Source organism: Pomacea canaliculata, linkage group LG3 (genome assembly GCF_003073045.1).
Source record: "Pomacea canaliculata isolate SZHN2017 linkage group LG3, ASM307304v1, whole genome shotgun sequence".
NCBI lineage: Eukaryota > Metazoa > Mollusca > Gastropoda > Architaenioglossa > Ampullariidae > Pomacea > Pomacea canaliculata.
In genome coordinates, this window is record NC_037592.1 from 17,507,483 (window position 1) to 17,525,603 (window position 18,121).

Consider the following 18,121-nt stretch of genomic DNA (forward strand, 5'->3'; position numbering starts at 1 on the left):
GAGAGGCTCAGATCTCCTATGCAAAACCAAAAGTAATGCAAATAGTGGAGAAAAATGATCACTTTAAAACTAGGCATTTTATTAGATGTTAGCTTACAATAGATTACATATCATGTAATAGCCAGTAGAGAGGCTTGTCATTTATATATTTACTAGTGAGGGGAAAAAATCATTACAACTTTGCTCCAAGATTATTTTTGGGTGGGGTATCTTTCTACTCTGCTGACTATTTTTGAGTTCATTTTGTACTGTCATGATCTGCTAAATCATTTACAGTTCCAATGCCTTTATACATCTCTAAAGTTTTCAGCACTAAACATCTAGAGCAGGGGTGGGCAACATACGGCCCGCGGGCCGGATCCGGCCCGCGACGGGATTTTGATTGGCCCGCAGACTGTTTCTGGTCGTACATGATAATGTGGCCCGCGGCCACATTCTGCCGCAATCTCCCACTACTAATTACTTGCTCACTGCGTCGAATAATAGTGACTGTTAGTTATTTTTTGGTTCTTTGTTTTCTTTGTTTTTTGATTCTTTGTTTTCAGTTAGAATTAGATTTAGAAGTCGGCAAGAAATCAGTATGTTTGTTGTGCAGTGAAAGTGTTGCCGTGATGACAGAGTACAACGTTAGCCGCCATGATGCGACGACACATGCAGGCTATGGCAGGCTATGGCAGGCTAAAGCAGGCTATGGCAGTACTTTATCAGCAGCCGAACGGCAAACAAGAGCAACTGAACTGGACAGAAAACTTGTAAAGCAGCAGAATGTATTCGTAAAAACCAAAGTAGCCCAGAAAGCTGCTACTCATGCCAGCTTTGTGGTCGCATACAACATTGCCAAGCACATCAAATCGTTCAGTGATGGTGAATTTGTCAGAATATCACAACACACTTTCCAACACTCGAGACTATGGTACCCCAGATGATGTCAACTGAGAAATACACCAATATAATATCTACACTAGACAATGAATTTTCTCGTCGTTTTGCGGATTTCCAGAAACTTGCTGCTGAGTTTGATATCTTGTCATCCCCGTTTACAACTGACTTTGAAAAGGTGCCGGATGCTCTACAGCTGGAATGGATTGACCTGCAGTGTGACTCTACCCTGAAAGAGAAATTCCAGTCTGAAAGCATTGACAAATTTTATGCCTCACTGAATGAGTCCAAGTTTGCCAACCTGAGAAAGATGGCCATGAAACTACTTGTTCTGTTCGGGTCTACATACGCTTGTGAGCAAACATTTTCGACCATGAACATTAACAAGACAAATCTGCATTCCAATCTGATGTTCACGTGCAGTCGTTACTGAGGATTTCTATGTCCGACATGCAGCCTGAGTTCAAGCAACTTGTTGACAACTGTGATCGACCGCAGCTGTCTCATTGACTTCAGCAGCTATTGAAGTACATTACGTTAACATCATTGAATACTGTTTTCGGTCTCTATGCTTTAAAATTAAAGTTTACGAGTTTACATTAAACACGATTTATTCCTTTCATATGTAGATAAATACGCGATTAGGGTATTGATCCAGTAATCTGGCCCGCCAAGGACTTCCTTTCCCCTTATCCGGCCCGCCGACCGGAAAAGTTGCCCACCCCTGATCTAGAGAAACTTATAATCATCTATGTAGACAAGCTTATAATGGCTTTTCATTTAGACAATGTTGAAGAAAAAACTTTCAACGAAGTTCTACACCAAGCTTCTGGGCAATCTCAAGTCTTATCCTGCACTGAAGTTTCCAAGAGGTGATGTAGGATAGTGCCTGATCATGTGCCTGGAAAACCAAACGGTAACAACGGCTAGTTTTGCCAGTTTCTAAATTGTTAAATTTGTCTAGGAGAGCTACACTTGTCACAATGTCTCCTGCAGCATCTCTGATTATGTCAAAGAAGTCTGTTTCATCAAATATCCTTTCTGGATTCTCCCAGAAACTGACATCATGCACAAAACGAACAGGATACAAGCTGAATGGCTTAAAATTATTCATTGTAACTATGTCTGATGGCTCATGAAACTGGTTCAGAAAGCGATGATCTTCAGACCACAGAAGACGAACATCAGGCATTTTGGTAGCAGCTAGGACAATTTGCTCTAGATAAAGCAGCATTCCAACTCCTTGCAAAGAAGTTTGCAAAAGCTTTAATTCCTGCTCCTTGCCTTTTAACGAACCTGGATTTTGAAAGTGTTGGTATTTGAAGACATGGCCCAAGACTGTAGAAGTTTCTGATGTCTGCAGAATAAGAAAATCGCTGAGAAATCCTTTATTGCAAACCCCGACTTGACATTCTTCCTGCTGTACTGTTACAATGTCTTCTTTCACAAAGTCTTTCAAAGTAGCTCGGTAGTGGTTTATAAGATCATCTACTCGGAGATCACTTGTAAAAGAAATGAAGAGCATTTCATGGGATACAGGAAGGCTTAAGGAGCTGATGGCACACTTGTTAAATACTGATCCAGTGACCAGGAAAGTCCTGCAGGATTTGTTGTTGCTTTCAGCAAGTGCTGCTATGTGAGGAAGATTTTCAAGAAGAGAGCAGCGCAAGTGAAACAGAGTGTCGTCTGGGCTCTGGATTTGTGCACCTTGCAAAACAACAGGGCTTTCAGAAGCTGTATCCTTCTCACAGCCTACGCTGGTTAAGGAGGTCTGTGAATTTGCAGCTTTCCACACAACAAACACTGACGAAGACAATGCTTTCAGTTTAGTGGCAGTGACATCAGTGCTGTGTTCATGAAAGTTTCCAACTGGATTCTGCAGTGATGCAGGTTTGCCATTTACTGTGTCTTGGCTAACTCCATGAGTAAACACTCTCCTGGTAACATCTTCACTTTTGACTTCTGCATGTCCTTCATCTTCCTCTGTTACTACTGGGTTGGAAAATGCACACTGGGCAGTGTCAGCACAACTATCTTCCAAACCTGATAAATTTGCAAAGACAAGATTCTGCATGTTTTTCATATCTTTAGAGCTCTTGCTCTTATCAGATACAATTCTCTCCAATGTCTTTGACATGACATCCTCATCATGAAGGCACCCATGCATTCTGACTTCTTCCACTGCACCAGGGTCAATGCTGCTCAAGGATGACCTGTATCCCTCAAGGACTTTGGGCAACTTATCAGAATCTTTCTGTAGGATGGAGACCATGCAAAGCATTTGAAGATTTCTTGAGAGATACTTGTGGAGGGTGGCCATAGGATGGTGTGGCTGTTCCAATAAACTCCATCTAAAACATCAAGATAGAAGATTAGCAAGACTTGACTAAATTCTAGAGGAAGTATTTTCTCTTTCATCATTTCCCATTGTCCTCTAGACATATCTTACCTAAGAGAAACCTCCATCACAGTCAAGAAGAATGTGTGATACTTTACTCTAATGATTTTACTCTCAAGTTTTGGTGTTAGCCATAATTACTCCAATGCCTGATATTCTATTCTAAGAATATGGGTAATTTACCAAGGTCACAGCTGCAATGAGGGGTTGACTACTTCAAGTGCCAGTTGCAATTTAATCCACCTGGTAGATAAGACATTACACTTCATGCTGGTCACAGACTGCTTACCTGTTCAAGTTCTCACAACATTCAGAACAAGGAGCAAGAAGGAACATGGACACTGATCTCTTATTACTTGCTGGTGACTGACCTGTCAAGTTTATCTCTGATGTATGAAGGAACAACAAACTGCTGATGACCCTGTGAAAAATAGCATCTTTCTTTTGCTCCAATGTCATCTACAGTTACCACCTTCGCTCTTTCAAAGATATGAGTAAGAGAACTGTTTGTGTTAAAACCCTTGTCTTGAAACCTGCAGCAGATTCCATATCAGCTTAATGTCATGATAAAGTAAAATAATCGTGTTTACAATATTTAGGAAACTATTCTTTCTCAAATATTCTTGAAATGTTCTAGACAAAGGCTGAAGTTTTAAAACGTGCTCTTTGAAATCCATGAATTATAAACACATCAAGATATTTCCGCTCCTTTGAAGATCTTCAGGCTATGCAGTACTATAATTATTCATTCAGTAGCTAAATATTTTCTTTACATACGACATTATAAGTTATCAATTATAAGCAAGCATGTCATTGCATGCCATTTAGATATAATTTCAACTGTATATCATTTATTGAGCATAAGCATCTTCAAATTATATATCATTTTCACAACACAAAAAATGCATGTTTCTGTCTTCATTTATTTAACATTGCACACTAATTCCAAAACAATTGCATGTATGTGCATGTGTATATTTATCATTCAGTTAACCGAGCTATGGAAAGAACTATGTGCTGGCATAAAAGCTGCTAAAAATACCTGAATCCAACACTTTTGTAACCTCCAAACTGTTCTTGGGAAAAAGGACAGATTTCTCTGAGGATAAATCCTGCATTTGCTGCCATTGAAACAATTTGCCAGCTGTTGTGCCATGACCTTAATGGCTGGTCCGCCGGTGTGCCACCTTGACCCTTACATAGTGTCACCATGACTTGACCTTTGTGAGGATCAAGTATATGAACTACACTGTAACATATAAAAGTTTGATAAAAAGATCCTATCTGCAAGCCATTATTATGGTACTTTTAGGGTTTTCCAAGAGTTTTACAATAAAAGCCGACATCATAAGCTAGAATATACACTGAAAGATCAAATACAGCAAACAAGGGAGGATGCAACTGGGTACAATGGTGCCATTAATGACAAGGGCCACTAACTTCACTGACTAGGGCAGTAATTTGCTTAAAGAGCAGTTGTAGATCCTAATCCATCAATTAATGAAATAATAATAATAAATGCAAGATTTATATAGTGCATACTCACAGTCTTCAGGAGCGTGCTCTTAGCACTCAAGACAAGAACGAGACATGGACAGCATACAAATAATTGAAAGATAAACAACAGACTAACAAATAAATAACATGTTTAAGCAAAACCATATCTACTCAGCAGATATGAAGAAAACTTTAAAATTATAAAATGTTGCCAGCATGGAAAGAAAATAATTATAGGTTGGCCCTGCCGCCTAATGGATAAAGCATCTGACATTGAATCAGAAGACTGTTTGAATTTCCTCTAATTGCCCTTGAGAATTAATAAGTTGTACTGTTAACGCTAACCTGCTGAAGAAGTCAGAAAGAAGTGCACGATTTTTCTTAATGTTATGACGGTCAGCCAGTGGAAAGTTGAAAATCACCCTTGAGAACTCAAAAAATCTTATCACTTCATGGTTGTGAAGTTCTCGTGCATCAACCTCAAACAGGACTGTTGCACCTATAGGCAAAATCACAGGAGTTCAATAACAAAAAAGAAAGGGACAATCTACACATCATGCATTGTGAATCCTAATGTTCAGCATAACTGCTATTGATACTGTAAACAGATCACATTAAATATAAATAAAAATATAAATATAAAAATCAATCAAATTATTTATATGTTATTTATTTACAAGTTTCAATGCAGGTGGATCCACCTAAAATTCACAAGAGCACATCTTTTTTGCCACTGCTGCTAATAGTGTTATTTGAATTACCTGACTTTGCCAGATATTCAATGCTTTCTTGTGCATTCTCATGTGCCTCCTGCACAGAGACTTGGGAAGACAGACAGGAAGTGACCATCTGGGCACCAGACAATATATTATCAGCCACAAGTGAAGCAGAGAGAGAGAAGTTCCCCTCTCCAACTAGCAACACACGACCCTCGGTGCCACGATTCATTTTGTTCCTGTGAAACATAAACAAAGAACAAGATATGGCAAAAGAAAAGAAATTATCAACTAAAACCACTCCTTATAAATTGTTCCCTTTGCACATATTTTAACTGCTTCCTAGTTGACGATCAATAAACACATTTAAACCAAAATTTTAAGGATGCATTGGGAAACATGCGGTTTGATATCTAAAAGGAAAGGATATATATGCAATATCTATTACCAGAATTGGTGTTTATCTTATTGATAATTCCAATACAGAATACAAGCATTAAACTTGCTCTACAATTACTATAATGAACCATAGTTGTGTGTTACTCCATCTCTTAATTTTGTGCCATTATGGTTTAATTTACATTAGTAATGTCTTTTTAAAACTGTCAGTTATCCTATTTACAGTCTTTTTGCATTATTTTGTGTACAGTGCAATTTAACTTTGTCAATCCTAAAGGTCCAAGGTACATCAAAAAAAGATACAGAATCATCAAGTCTCAAAAGTTTTATCAGCAACCAATAGATCTTTCTGTTAATACTGATTGTCAATTGTGTCTAGTTATTTAGGACTCCTATATCTATATCCTTCTGTTAACTAAGACCTTAATATGTGGTTCAGCTGCTACCAGGTTCAGTGTTACTTTAAACTTATTACATAGTGTCAGTATCACTGCAATCTTCAGACTGGCACTGCTATAAGAGTATTTATTAAATTTATGAAGAAACGATCATAGTGTAGATTATCATATGAAACATAAACCCTTAAAATACCTATTATCCTTCCCGAAAATGTTTCTACTTCGACTGGCAGTTTGAATCTGGAGCTATGACGCTTTTTGTTGTTGTTTTCCAACCCTTCGCTGATGAGAGTTAGTTGACTGAATCACAATCACGGATCTTTTGTGCATTCTTCATTAAACATCATTTCTAAATACTAATAAAACTCAGTTTCTGAAATGAGCACTTGGGCCTACCAGTAAGTTCAAGTTATGATAGCACGAGCATTCAACTCAACATTAAGTTAATTCTTGTCGTATATAATATAAATATTATGTGCTCTCCTTAAATATGACGGCAGAATTTGGCGTACACAGAAAATTTCATACACCACGGTACACAATTTGAAATTATCGGTCTTTATTTTAAAAAGTTGAATCTATTTTTTTTTGCGAAAATTATAGGTGGTGAAAAACAAATTTTCAACTCTTTGAAATATTAAAGTTAAATTTAAATTTGAGAAACAATAAGTTCTGGAGAAATTGTTTCTTTTGATTATTTATAGTCATTAAAAAAACGAATTTGTTTCGTATTTACTTAGCAATTTGCCTGTAGAAGTGGCGGCGTATTTTCGATTTCTGACCAAGCAACTTGAAGAAATCATTCATTTAAATGAAAATCACCGCGGTAAGATTCTTCATTCTGTTGGTGTTAAAAATGTGAGGATACTTTCTACTTTTTTATAATTGACCAATGTTTTTATTATTTAAACCCATTGTATGATTGTTTTTTGGTCTGTCTTACCTGTTTGCGATGTGATTAACGCTTTTTCCAGTACGCAGTAAACAGTACAGAGAAAGAGGTATAGTTCCCTAGGCTTTTTATTTCATTCATTTCCGTTCCCCTAGGTTAAATTAATTTTTTTTTTTTCGCCATGCATTATGCCTGTAAGCTGCTACCATTCACCAGTCAACGGATCGCCTGCATAAACGTAAATAAACTTTAAGCTATTTGAAAATCTTTCAAATATGTGCAGAAGCATATATGGATCGTTTATTTGATCATCAATTCTCATACCTTGAAAATAGTTTTTTCAAATATTACTGAAGATATATGGTCTCTGTTTCAGATCATTTGATAACCAGTATGAACAAAAATAAATATTGCAGATGATAATCAACAGAAGAGAACCCAACTCTTACAGACTATAAGCCTACTCTGTTCAGGGGTTGATATGCCTAACCCTCTCTGCAGTCTATGACCAGAAACATTTTTGTTGTCCTCTCTTTATAGTTTATAGCTATATTTCTAAGTCTGCATCATCACAATTCTTACCTAGTAATTGGCAGTGAAAGCCAGTTGGAAATATTTTATTTTATATAAATTACATGCAGAAACTGTTATGGCAGCAAGAAGAAATATACAGGAATCCAGTTCTAATGGACACTCTCTATCTGGAGAAAAAACCAGAAGTGATACATCAGACTTAGACACAAGTGAGACTGAAGCTCTTTTCACACAGATTGCTGATTATTTCGATCCAGGCAAACCATCTCATTCTAGTTCAGACAAGAAGGAAAGTAGACAGACTAGGGACAGAAAGGAAAAAGTCACTTCAAATTCTGCAGCTAGACCAAATACCAGTAACAATGTCTTACAGATGCTTCCGTCTTGCTCATATGTGCTCCCCAGTGGTCATCATGATCAAAGAATTGAGTCTTCATTATCCCATACTGGAGAACATTTCTTTCCGAAACCTGGGAGATTTGAATCCAGAGGTCACAGAGGCTTTGGTGCATCAGAAGACTGGCAGTCTGGATCAAATAATCCCTGTGACATAGAGTCACTCTACACTCACCCAGAATCTTTAAGAACCCATGAACCCTCTATGCCTGCAGCAACTAGAAACATTAGTAGAAGTCCCAGAAGAAAAAGAAACAGATGGTCCAGTGATGACTGTGAGTGGATTAGAGTGTTAAGTATTTCCCCCCACTCCACTTTGTTTGCCTTTAGATATTGCAGGTGTGCCTATTTGAAGAGTTATCACCTTTATATATACATATTCATATGCAATAAAATAGTGAATACTATGTTTACATGACCAATGAGTCATATTTTTTCCTGCCTAATTACTATTAATTTTATTAATATTACTAATTATATATGTGTGAAGACATATTTATAGGTTTTAGTAATTTTTGATATCTTAATGAGCACTATGTGTTGATTCACTGGCAGACTATAATAATAAATAATTTATCTGTTGGCAGCTGTGTCTTTTCTTGGCCCTGATGAGGAGACAGGACATATGAATGATGAAGAATATGCCAAGTGGCTCCAGGTAAATTTTTGTCACATAAGAGCTTGTCATTATTATCAAGATAAAGTCTTATGATTTTGCAACAATTACAGTGAAAATATTTAAAACATGGGGCAGCCAGACTTAAATGGCACTTGGTAAATAGCTGAACATCTTGGAATATTGCTGTCTTAATTGTGGAAAGTAATCACTGCACAAACGCTTTGGGGATTAATATTTCTTTGAAATGTTTTCAAGACATATCCAACAGTCTGATTATCATGTATCATGTGTTTGTACCAGTTCTTAATGGACCCAGTTGGTTTTTGCCTATTCTTTGTTTCATTCTAGCTGTTTTTTCTGTTCATATTTTCTTCCTATTTATTCACTTCTGTGCATCCATAAACTTGTTCATAAATATGTTGACAGTGAAGTAATACAAAGTCTGTAATTATGTCCTTCAGTTTTTGTTTGCATTTGTGTTTGCATATTCAGCAACAGATAGACATAGAGGATTACTGGCGTAATAGACTGCAGATGTCTAACCCCCAAGATGCAAGCTTCCATGAATCAGGCAGAAGAGGCAAGTGAAACAGATTAACGTTCGTTTTGTGCAAAGTGCTGATAAATTCTGTTATTTAAAAAAAGAATTCTGTTATAGTACACATTTCTTGCTGAGAGTTATTATTAAACCTAGGATTCATGGGAAACATCCTAAATTCTGCAAATTAGTCTCCCAGCTCCCTACATTTTTAATATCAGTTCGAAAGGAAATGCAGTCTTTATCTGCTTGGAAATATTGCACTTAACAAAAAATGTAGGAAAGGAGAATATGATTTCAGCACAGATAGGAAGACACTTCACGCTTTATTTGCTCATCCAGACAAATCATTCGTTAACTTGCACAATCATTATTTTACAGGTAACAATGAACGCACATTTTCTAATAGACGACGTAGACGACCACATGGCTGGTCAAGCCCTGAGCCTGAAAACAACTATGAAACCTTTTGGGAACTACAGGAGCTCAATGGTGATGTCAAAAGCAGAGGCATATCACAAGATGTGATTGATCAGCTACCTATCTATGTTCTATCTAGTACAGACTTAATGTCACGGCAAGACAGAAGTGATTGCCGTGTTTGCATGGAAAAGTACAAAGCTGGGGAAACAGAGAGAGTGTTAACATGCTTTCACTCTTTCCATGTTGACTGCATAGATAAATGGCTTTTGGTGAGTATGAGGTAAAATGGGTGCCTGGTTTTAACTGTAAAGTGTGATATTTGCTAGAAAATGTTTTAACTTTGGGGAAGTAAATAAATCACTGGAAGGTGAACCTGAAAGTTGCAGGTAACTTCCCACTCCCATCCCCAGTCGACCCAGCTGTTGAGAACGGGTCTATGACTAAACCCAGGGTTCAGGAAGGTAAGGTAGTGAGGGAGAGAAGACGGGTACCACACTAACAAAAAGCTGGCCCGAGTGGTATCTAAAACCTCAATATCCAACAACTGAAAGGTTAGGGGACTACCTTTACCATCACCTTTTTAAACTTGTCACTGTTCTGAGTGCCATGTTTGTTGATAGACACAGTAATTTTATAATTCCATTTACTTTTTAAACTTTTACTTAGCAGTTTTGCATATATTTTTTTGCCCCACAGGAAAATGCAACATGCCCAGTATGCAGAGAAAGTGCATTGCCACAGGATGCAGATCTGTATCAGTTGACAGCATGAACAATTAATCCATCTAAATAAGATCATATTAAAAAAATACTCTTTCTTTGCTGCAATCTTGTACATGAAGGTACAGTCACAATAAAGCAGAATAACTTTATGGTACACTTATTTTCCAAAATTTTGTGTTTCTCTAACTTGCGTGGAACAAAAAAAGAAAAGTAATGGATTTAGGCACCTTTATATATTTTCAACAGAGCTTTTACCATTTTCAAGAATATGTGAAATCTTTTGTAATGGTTTATCATTCTTGTAGACTAGAGCTGAAGGTAATGATTAAAGAGACTGGAATGCCCCATAAAATGGAGTAGCTGAGAGGATTTTGTCCTACCACTGCTAATCCTAGCGTATGGGTCATGCAAGTCATGTAGCAAGATAAACTTGAATTATCTCTTGCCTTCTGAAATATCAAGAGTCATGGTGGACAGCATTTATACGGGTACACATGGATTTCTTTCCACTCATTTTATAGCCAGAGATTTATAATGATGATTGTAAGAAGCATATTGTCAGCTTGTGAATGGTTTTATTTTTGGATGCTCGTTTGACTTGAAAGCTGGTAATATTTTGTTCATTAAAGATGTGAAATGTACTCCTACTTCCTTGTTTTTTTTAATATTATTTGTTGTTGTTGTTGTTCTCCTTTTTCCTGTGGCAGATTCTGTGCTTCTTACATTTCATTTTCTTTTGAATAGTTTCTTTATATTGTGCACCTTAAAACTTTTAACACTAATGAATGGTTATAGAGGTTTCACTTGCTCTCAGTATTCCATGATAATTATACAAATAAACATCATATCAGTTTTACATTTTTGTATCAGCTTCATATTACTGTTTAATTTTTTTATTATAAAATTTGACTTTGCAATATTGTGTACATGGAACTTGCATCTAGGATAAATATTGTTTCTGAATAAGACTAGATAGTGAGTGGTAACTTCTTTGTTTGAAGAAAGACAGTAAAACCAAATGCAGAAGTCATTGATATTTTGCATTAAAAAGCAGATTATATGGAATCTTATAGATGAATTAGCGCTTTTTTGAGTTTGACGTAAAGATTATAAGAATAAAAAGCATTTCTCTCGTGTATTACCCTATTGGCATCAAGTTAAACGCTCTTTGACCTAAACAATTGATTTAACTATCTCTGTCACACATGTACACACATACACAAAAGGCATCTACACAGATGCACACACACATAGATGTGGAAAGAGAGACCAGAAAGACACCATGCAGCTACTTAAAGTATTCACAAGCAAAGTGGGTTTTAAGGTCAAACTTGAAAGCACTAAATGTACGTAGACAAAGTGATTGTAGCTGGACACTGGGACCAGAGAAAATGTGGCCAAACTTATCCCATCTGATACCTTGCACATGGTAAAGATTGACATGAACAGATTGGATAGCTTGACTGAAGTAATATATGGTTAACTCTGATACCCTTGAACAATGCCATGAAGACAGGATAGCAAAGTGAGATCATCTGGTACCCAAATTGACAGACAACAAGTAAAGTGAAAAAAGTACCAGCTAACAACTGAAATGCAGTGAAGCCTTGAATTTTTGAACTGTTGTCCGACTTTTACTCATAGTGACATTTTACCAGTTTTGTTTTGAAATAACTTCCTTCTCAAACCACTGGTTCCAGCAATTAAAATATCTGAAAAATCATTCTGCATGAGACTGTGCACACGTATGTGTAGAGGATGTGCATGTTGCTGAAGCATTTTTGGTGCACAGCAGGAAAAGGGGCACTTTACAAAGGAAGAATTCCAGGCAGATAAGGCCCTTTCATTGATGTCTGCTTCACCACCACTGGCTACGACTGTCATCTTCCTCTTGAACCACGTCCACCACATCTCAGGAAAGAAACTATAAACTTTTATTTTCTTCATTGGTTAATTACAAAGAAATTGGTTTTGGGGCTCATCAATTATATTCAGAGCCATCAGTTATCAAAATAACTTTATCAAATGGTTATTTTCTTTAAATGGGGTATTAGCAGCAAAAAAGAACAAATAACATTTATATGTCAAGATTGTATAAATGACTATACATTTGAACAAGAATGGGGTGAAGTTTTATGTTGGTTATTGGCTGTAATGTGGTTGTTGCTGTGTTCATTTTCGGAGCAGACGGTGGCATGTTCACTTTTTTACCAGGGCCTGTATCCGACAAATTTCCCCTGCCCACTACCATATATCGGTACCAGATTTACGGCAGGCAACCAACACAAAAAGCAAAAATCTGAGAAAAGTTTTTGAGGGGTTTTCACCGCTATAATGGTCAGCATGAAAATTTCAAATAAGCAGTTGGTACCGAAACTTGTCTAGATTTGTAGAGAAGGCATAATTTGGTAGGACGTAGCCATGAACCTGTCTTTCTCCATCTATGTCTATGAGCATAATAACCTCACAGCACGTTTCAGCTGATCAGCTGAGCAGTAAAAGGGTCATCAAACGTTAGAAGATAATTAAAGGTATACACAAAAACATCATTCAATACACAAATTAAGCGCGCACTAGTCCTCACTTTAGATGTCGGGTCGGGTCATACATAAAACAATGGTTCATTTAGAAGGTGTTGCCGCACTATCCGTACTTCCAATATTACAGTGCTGTTAATTATCGTTAAAATTCGCTCTCACGTGCATACGCGCGCCAGCTTCATTAGCTTTCAGTTGTTAAAGCTGTTCTCGGACTGTCAGTCTTTCTTGTGGATCCACGCTTTTGATTAGGTGAGGAACAGTATACCAATCTACAATCACGACACACCGATGATTTTCTCATCGAAGTATTCGTGTATTCTTCCGACTGTCCGTCGTCCTTTCCGCTTGATCTGCCACCCAGGTTAGAGAGCGACGACTGCCCGCGGCACACGGCAGCCATGGGCAACCATCGATCCCTCGCCAGGCGGAGATAAGCCACAGGACAAAAGCGCTGTTTCGTTTTTCTTTGCTGCAAGAGTGGTTATCTTTTCCTTCATCACAGGAACCTCTGAAACGGAGGAGACAAGTCAGACAACCTGTGTGTGTGTGTGAGTGCGTGTGCTGTGTCGCTACCACTCCCTACGCATCCCACCTCTACAGTGATACGTGCACATGAAGGCGGTTATTTTTACAACGCCAGGAAAATGTCTGGAAATACTCAAGCACATGAGTAGTGCCAACAAACACTATATATACATGCTGTCCTTCATGAGTTCATACATACACTCGCATGTGCATACCTATTTGATCTCTAAATGTTCATTTTTTGATATATAACTAATGTTATACACTTTTCTGCTTACATTTCCGATACTTCGGTGTCTGCTGTGTGCATAGTGAATATTTTAATAGTGAACAGAATACGCCATTTGTTTTTTCTCTGTGTGTGTGAAAGAGATCAGTCCGCATTTTAATCTACTACGTATTTATTTATTGTCAACATTTAATTGTACCAACCTTGTGGAGTATGGACAGGTTCACCATATTTTCGCCCAAATCACGTCGTCTGGCCGTCCTCACTGGGCGTAACTGTCAACCTTAACCCCCAGAGTTCGCACGTGCATTGGTCACCTCTCCCAGCGAGACTCTCTTTTGATTGGCTGCCTGGCCAAGGTGTATGCTAATGAATGAGCCCGAGATGTGAGCGGTTGATGAAGTCAAAACACGATGCCTTGTCCGCCCTTGGGGAGGGGGCGCTAGTTGCCTGCACGGCGTCTTGTCCTCGCTTTGTCCTCAGCCAGGCCTCGTCCACATTTACTCGCGGTACCTCCGGGTCTGCAGCCTGACTCACACAGAGTCCATTCTGGCGGCAAACAACTGCCAACTTCTGTCTGACCAACCAACAACTGCACTTCATTTGAAATTTTTCTTCTCAAGAATCGTAACTGGTCTCAGGAAGGAACTGCTGCAGTATAATAAAGTAGGATAAGCTGATAGTTACTTACCTTCTTATATGTTGTCACCAGTTAAGACATCTGCCGATGTTAACGGAACATCATTAAAAATGTCCATTTGATATTACAGTTTTTGGTTTGTTGTTGTTTGTTGTTTTTTCAGATAACGCGGTATTGGAAGCGTTATCTGTTATTATTTTCGTCGTCGTTTTGGTTTTTTTTACCACGACTGTCGTTGCCACTATCGCGACCTCATATAACCGTGGGTCCTTCTGTTTCCAGAATAATGGCTCAGACATCGGCCTGTAGGCTTCTGCTTCTCTTCTTCATCGTCATCTCGGCTGACTCCTGCATCGTCAGCGCGCACCCCATCGACTGCGAGTTAGTTTGTCTCAGTATTTGCCTTAACATACATTGGTCAACTGAATTTGTCGGATGGTGTCGCGTGCATTTATCTCATATGAGGCGTACTTGTCAATTGTTTCGCATCATAAACAACCCGCTACATGGTTGACAATTGCTTGACAACCTCTGACAAATGTGCTAAACCTTCAAGATGAGGAGCAATGAGTAATGCCCTCGGAATACTTGCTGCACAACGACATCATTATTTTCACAGATTGAGTTTAGATGTCTAATCTTTTTCGCATTGATTTTTGGTAAGTGGAATATGCCGGGGTAGATGCTGACATTCTCTTGGGGGATGTGAAGGAAGAATAAAAATAAAATACTTTCTAATAGCTATAAAGTAGGCTGAATTATTAACACAGTGCATATCAAATGCAAGTTTAACTAATTTACATGTAAGTAGATCACATTTAGAAAAAACATCGCGACATGTACACTCCACTGAAGCAAATCTTTTCGCGAACATGAAGTTAGAAGAAAATGTTAGAAAAAAAACACAAGGGGGGAGAGGAGTGCATGAATATCAATGATAAACAACTTCCGAGATGAGAAGTTTGAAAGAGATATTCCTTTGCAGAAAGTTCGCCGTCCACCCAAAGTGCCGAGGTGTGGCTGCGAAGGACTCTACATCACAAGAGGACGCTTACGTAGAGTATGTCTTCTATACACTCCTACAGCACCTACCTGTCTGGTGTACTTTGTATTCATGTCTGGGTGTGCGTTTGTTAAGTATCTAGATGTTTCGCTGTATTCAGATGTTTGTGTCCACATATGTGACGTCATCATGTTTGTGTCTGTTGGGTTCAGTTCCTTACATGCGTTGTGTTCATTTGCTTTGTAACTTTGGTGTCTAATGTAAAGTGTGTATACAGTATAGTGAGATGTATAAGCTCATTGTAGACTGGTAGTGTAGATGTTGAACACTTCTTTCTCTTTCTCTCAGCCCCCTAATGCAGCCAGAGGCTGGTCTCGACGAGGAATCCGAAAAGCTTTTGCTACTGGCAATGAACCTGCCCCACGCCGTGCCTGACCAGTCATATGCCTCTCAGGTACGCCACTGTCAGGAGTGTGTCTCCTTTAGGGTCTCAGGGATGCCTTTAGATATGCTGTAGATATGCTCACTAGACCTTCAAAGTTAGCTCCTTCTACTGTTCTGCAGACGGTATGAATAATGTATTATAACACTCAGTGGGTTGCATGTATAATGTAGTATCTTACATTGGTTTGTAGACAGTATCGATAATGTTTTACTCCCTGTCGGGAAAATTTATACCAATGCCTATTACTTTTTATGGTTAAGATAATATAGTACATAATGCCATGTCAATTACATGGATAATAATTTAGAATATCTGGTTTTATTGAAAGACATTGGCTGTGTATTTTGTAGATATTGATGTCAGTATCCAGTCTTTGCAATGACCTTTCGTTCGTCCCAGACTCAATGTTTGTTGTTTTCTATTTTATCATCTCCTCATCCACTCCTGTGGTTCTCACATGGCTCTGTTCATTATGATGCTGTCATTTCGACAATACTCTTCTTTCTTCTATTTCAGTGATAAGCTTGCTAATGAAATAATTTCCATTAGAATTCATCATTTATGATTCGCTTCACGCTGCTTGGGAAGTTAATAGGACTGCCATTGTGTGTACGTGGCGGCAGTGCAGTGATTAATAGTGTGGGGGATCGCCTGGCTGTTTATTAGCATATCCATCGCGCGCGCGTGTGTGTGTGTGTTTGTGTGTGCGTGCTTGTGTGTACGCGTGTGTGTGTTTGTGTTTGTGTGTGTGCGCGCGTTTGTGTTTTCCCGTGTAGCTAGGACTCTTTTTGCTATGTTGTTTAGTTTATAGTCATTTCGTTAACTAAACTAGGTGTTAATACGGCAGTTAGTGTTGTCAGAAGTAAATCAGATATTCATCTATTAGTGAGTGTTTTGTTTCATCAACCATTGGACCTGCGTTGCAGACTCTTCTTTAGTAATTTCAGTTTTTTTCACAGAGCTTGTACTTCTCCGCTCAACATTCTTCAACGTACACACACATACACACATTTTGGAGAGTTGTTTACAAACAGCCTTTATCATATTCAAGTCCGGTTTGCACAGTCGACAAAATGTCTTTATCTGGAAAAATCAAGTACACCCATTCTACTCTATTTCTGTTATTAATTTTCAGAACAGAGGAGAGCTGGAAAGGTTTCTGCGCTCCTACAACATCCCCCAGGACCGTGGGCATGAGAGTCACCTTAGCAGCGAGTTCGCCGACCTGAGTTGTATTCCCATCTGTCCGCCCAGCTTCTAGCACCCAGACATCTTAGCCTTGAAGCAGACGACGCTTTTTCAGAGTGAAGAATAGCATGTTCCACGGACAAATCACATCAGGAGAACATTCCTGCACCTCACCCAGATACCAAAGACAGACTGCTGAAGAAAATAACACCAAACCAAATAGATGTTCAGACGATAAATATATAAAAATCTACAACTATGTACATCTGTAATTTTGGAACGATGCTGCTGTGCCACAGTACTAGCTCCCATTATAATCTAATTTATGTGGAACTCGTGCAACCTAAGTGAAACATTCAATCTCTGCTGATATTTAATTACGAGTAAGCGTCTTCTGGTCAATGTTCGGGAGTGTGAAAACTGCTGATGTCTGCAAAGAAATGCGAGCAAGCTGTAAAATAGCGATTGAAATGAAAATAATTTGTTTCAACAAAGATCTGTCGTTTTTGTGTTGGTCAGCGCGTGCGGGTGCTGGTTGGTGTGTTGGAGTGCTTGCGCACGTGCGCATTAAACATGTTGGTTGCACCGACTCGACCCTCAAACATTACGTGCGCATGTCAGTTGACCCTCACAGTGATGCGCGCTCATTATTGCGATTTCGCACTATGAGGGGGGGGGGGAGAGGGAGGGAGGGAGGAGGAAACCGGCGTACCCGGAGAAAACTCCCGACGCACAGCCTTGTGGACAGGTTTCACATACAGAGAGTGTCCCGAGACGAGATCTGTACACGAACTGCTCACTGTAGTAGTGACAAGCGAGTGTTTTCACCACTACCCTACCGAGGGTATAAACATTCGTATCTACACCGATCATAAAAATCACCTAACCTCTCTTTGAAGGTGTTCAGGAATGACGTCACCACATACCTCCCCCCCCACACACACACAGAGTTACATAAACAATGACAGAGACACAAGGACCAAACTGTGTAGATAAACCAACGACGATAAAAGAAATTTTATAACATTCACCAATTTCGTGACCGCCTTATCACACGGATGATGTGGTCGAATCGACCGCTGATCGTATCGCCGAGTGGAATGATACAAGGGAAGCAACTCAACAACAAACTGAGCGTCT

General features: G+C 38.7%; 3 protein-coding genes across 5 annotated transcripts; 2 read left to right on the forward strand and 1 right to left on the reverse strand.

Moving 5' to 3' along the window:
• Positions 1 to 58: 58 nt before the first annotated feature.
• LOC112559172 (ferredoxin-fold anticodon-binding domain-containing protein 1 homolog) lies at positions 59 to 6,838 on the reverse strand. The gene is made up of 7 exons (XM_025230176.1): positions 6,481 to 6,838; positions 5,536 to 5,729; positions 5,120 to 5,273; positions 4,320 to 4,526; positions 3,649 to 3,810; positions 1,609 to 3,230; positions 59 to 320 (listed from the first exon to the last, which is right to left on the reverse strand). Exons 2-6 carry the CDS (start codon positions 5,720 to 5,722, stop codon positions 1,685 to 1,687), a joined length of 2,256 nt encoding a protein of 751 aa, XP_025085961.1. The 5' UTR covers positions 5,723 to 5,729; positions 6,481 to 6,838; the 3' UTR covers positions 59 to 320; positions 1,609 to 1,684.
• A 166-nt stretch (positions 6,839 to 7,004) lies between these two features.
• LOC112560488 lies at positions 7,005 to 11,053 on the forward strand. Of its 3 annotated transcripts, none has more exons than XM_025232382.1 (6): positions 7,005 to 7,113; positions 7,556 to 8,384; positions 8,697 to 8,767; positions 9,221 to 9,308; positions 9,648 to 9,958; positions 10,386 to 11,053. In XM_025232382.1, exons 2-6 carry the CDS (start codon positions 7,829 to 7,831, stop codon positions 10,458 to 10,460), a joined length of 1,101 nt encoding a protein of 366 aa, XP_025088167.1. In that variant the 5' UTR covers positions 7,005 to 7,113; positions 7,556 to 7,828; the 3' UTR covers positions 10,461 to 11,053. The 3 variants fall into 3 exon arrangements, with proteins under 3 accessions (XP_025088167.1, XP_025088168.1, XP_025088169.1); XM_025232383.1 differs by having other exon boundaries at positions 7,016 to 7,145; XM_025232384.1 differs by lacking the exon at positions 7,005 to 7,113 and adding an exon at positions 7,156 to 7,288.
• A 2,880-nt stretch (positions 11,054 to 13,933) lies between these two features.
• Positions 13,934 to 17,475, forward strand: LOC112560305. The gene is made up of 5 exons (XM_025232075.1): positions 13,934 to 14,371; positions 14,628 to 14,726; positions 15,331 to 15,405; positions 15,697 to 15,802; positions 16,929 to 17,475. The coding sequence occupies exons 2-5, from the start codon at positions 14,632 to 14,634 to the stop codon at positions 17,052 to 17,054; spliced, it is 402 nt and encodes a 133-aa protein (XP_025087860.1). The 5' UTR covers positions 13,934 to 14,371; positions 14,628 to 14,631; the 3' UTR covers positions 17,055 to 17,475.
• Positions 17,476 to 18,121: the final 646 nt, after the last annotated feature.

Excerpts from the sequence above, each read along its gene's own strand:
- LOC112559172 (XM_025230176.1), bottom strand. The coding sequence starts at position 5,722 with ATGAATCGTGGCACCGAGGGTCGTGTGTTGCTAGTTGGAGAGGGGAAC. Across the intron at positions 3,811-4,319 it reads TACAAAAGTGTTGGATTCAG|GTTTCAAGACAAGGGTTTTA; the intron begins GTATTTTTAGCA and ends AATCTGCTGCAG. Across the intron at positions 3,231-3,648 it reads ATCAGAGATAAACTTGACAG|ATGGAGTTTATTGGAACAGC; the intron begins GTCAGTCACCAG and ends TTGATGTTTTAG.
- LOC112560488 (XM_025232382.1), top strand. The coding sequence starts at position 7,829 with ATGGCAGCAAGAAGAAATATACAGGAATCCAGTTCTAATGGACACTCT. Across the intron at positions 8,385-8,696 it reads CAGATGGTCCAGTGATGACT|CTGTGTCTTTTCTTGGCCCT; the intron begins GTGAGTGGATTA and ends ATCTGTTGGCAG. Across the intron at positions 9,959-10,385 it reads GCATAGATAAATGGCTTTTG|GAAAATGCAACATGCCCAGT; the intron begins GTGAGTATGAGG and ends TTTGCCCCACAG.
- LOC112560305 (XM_025232075.1), top strand. The coding sequence starts at position 14,632 with ATGGCTCAGACATCGGCCTGTAGGCTTCTGCTTCTCTTCTTCATCGTC. Across the intron at positions 15,406-15,696 it reads CAAGAGGACGCTTACGTAGA|CCCCCTAATGCAGCCAGAGG; the intron begins GTATGTCTTCTA and ends TCTTTCTCTCAG. Across the intron at positions 15,803-16,928 it reads ACCAGTCATATGCCTCTCAG|AACAGAGGAGAGCTGGAAAG; the intron begins GTACGCCACTGT and ends ATTAATTTTCAG.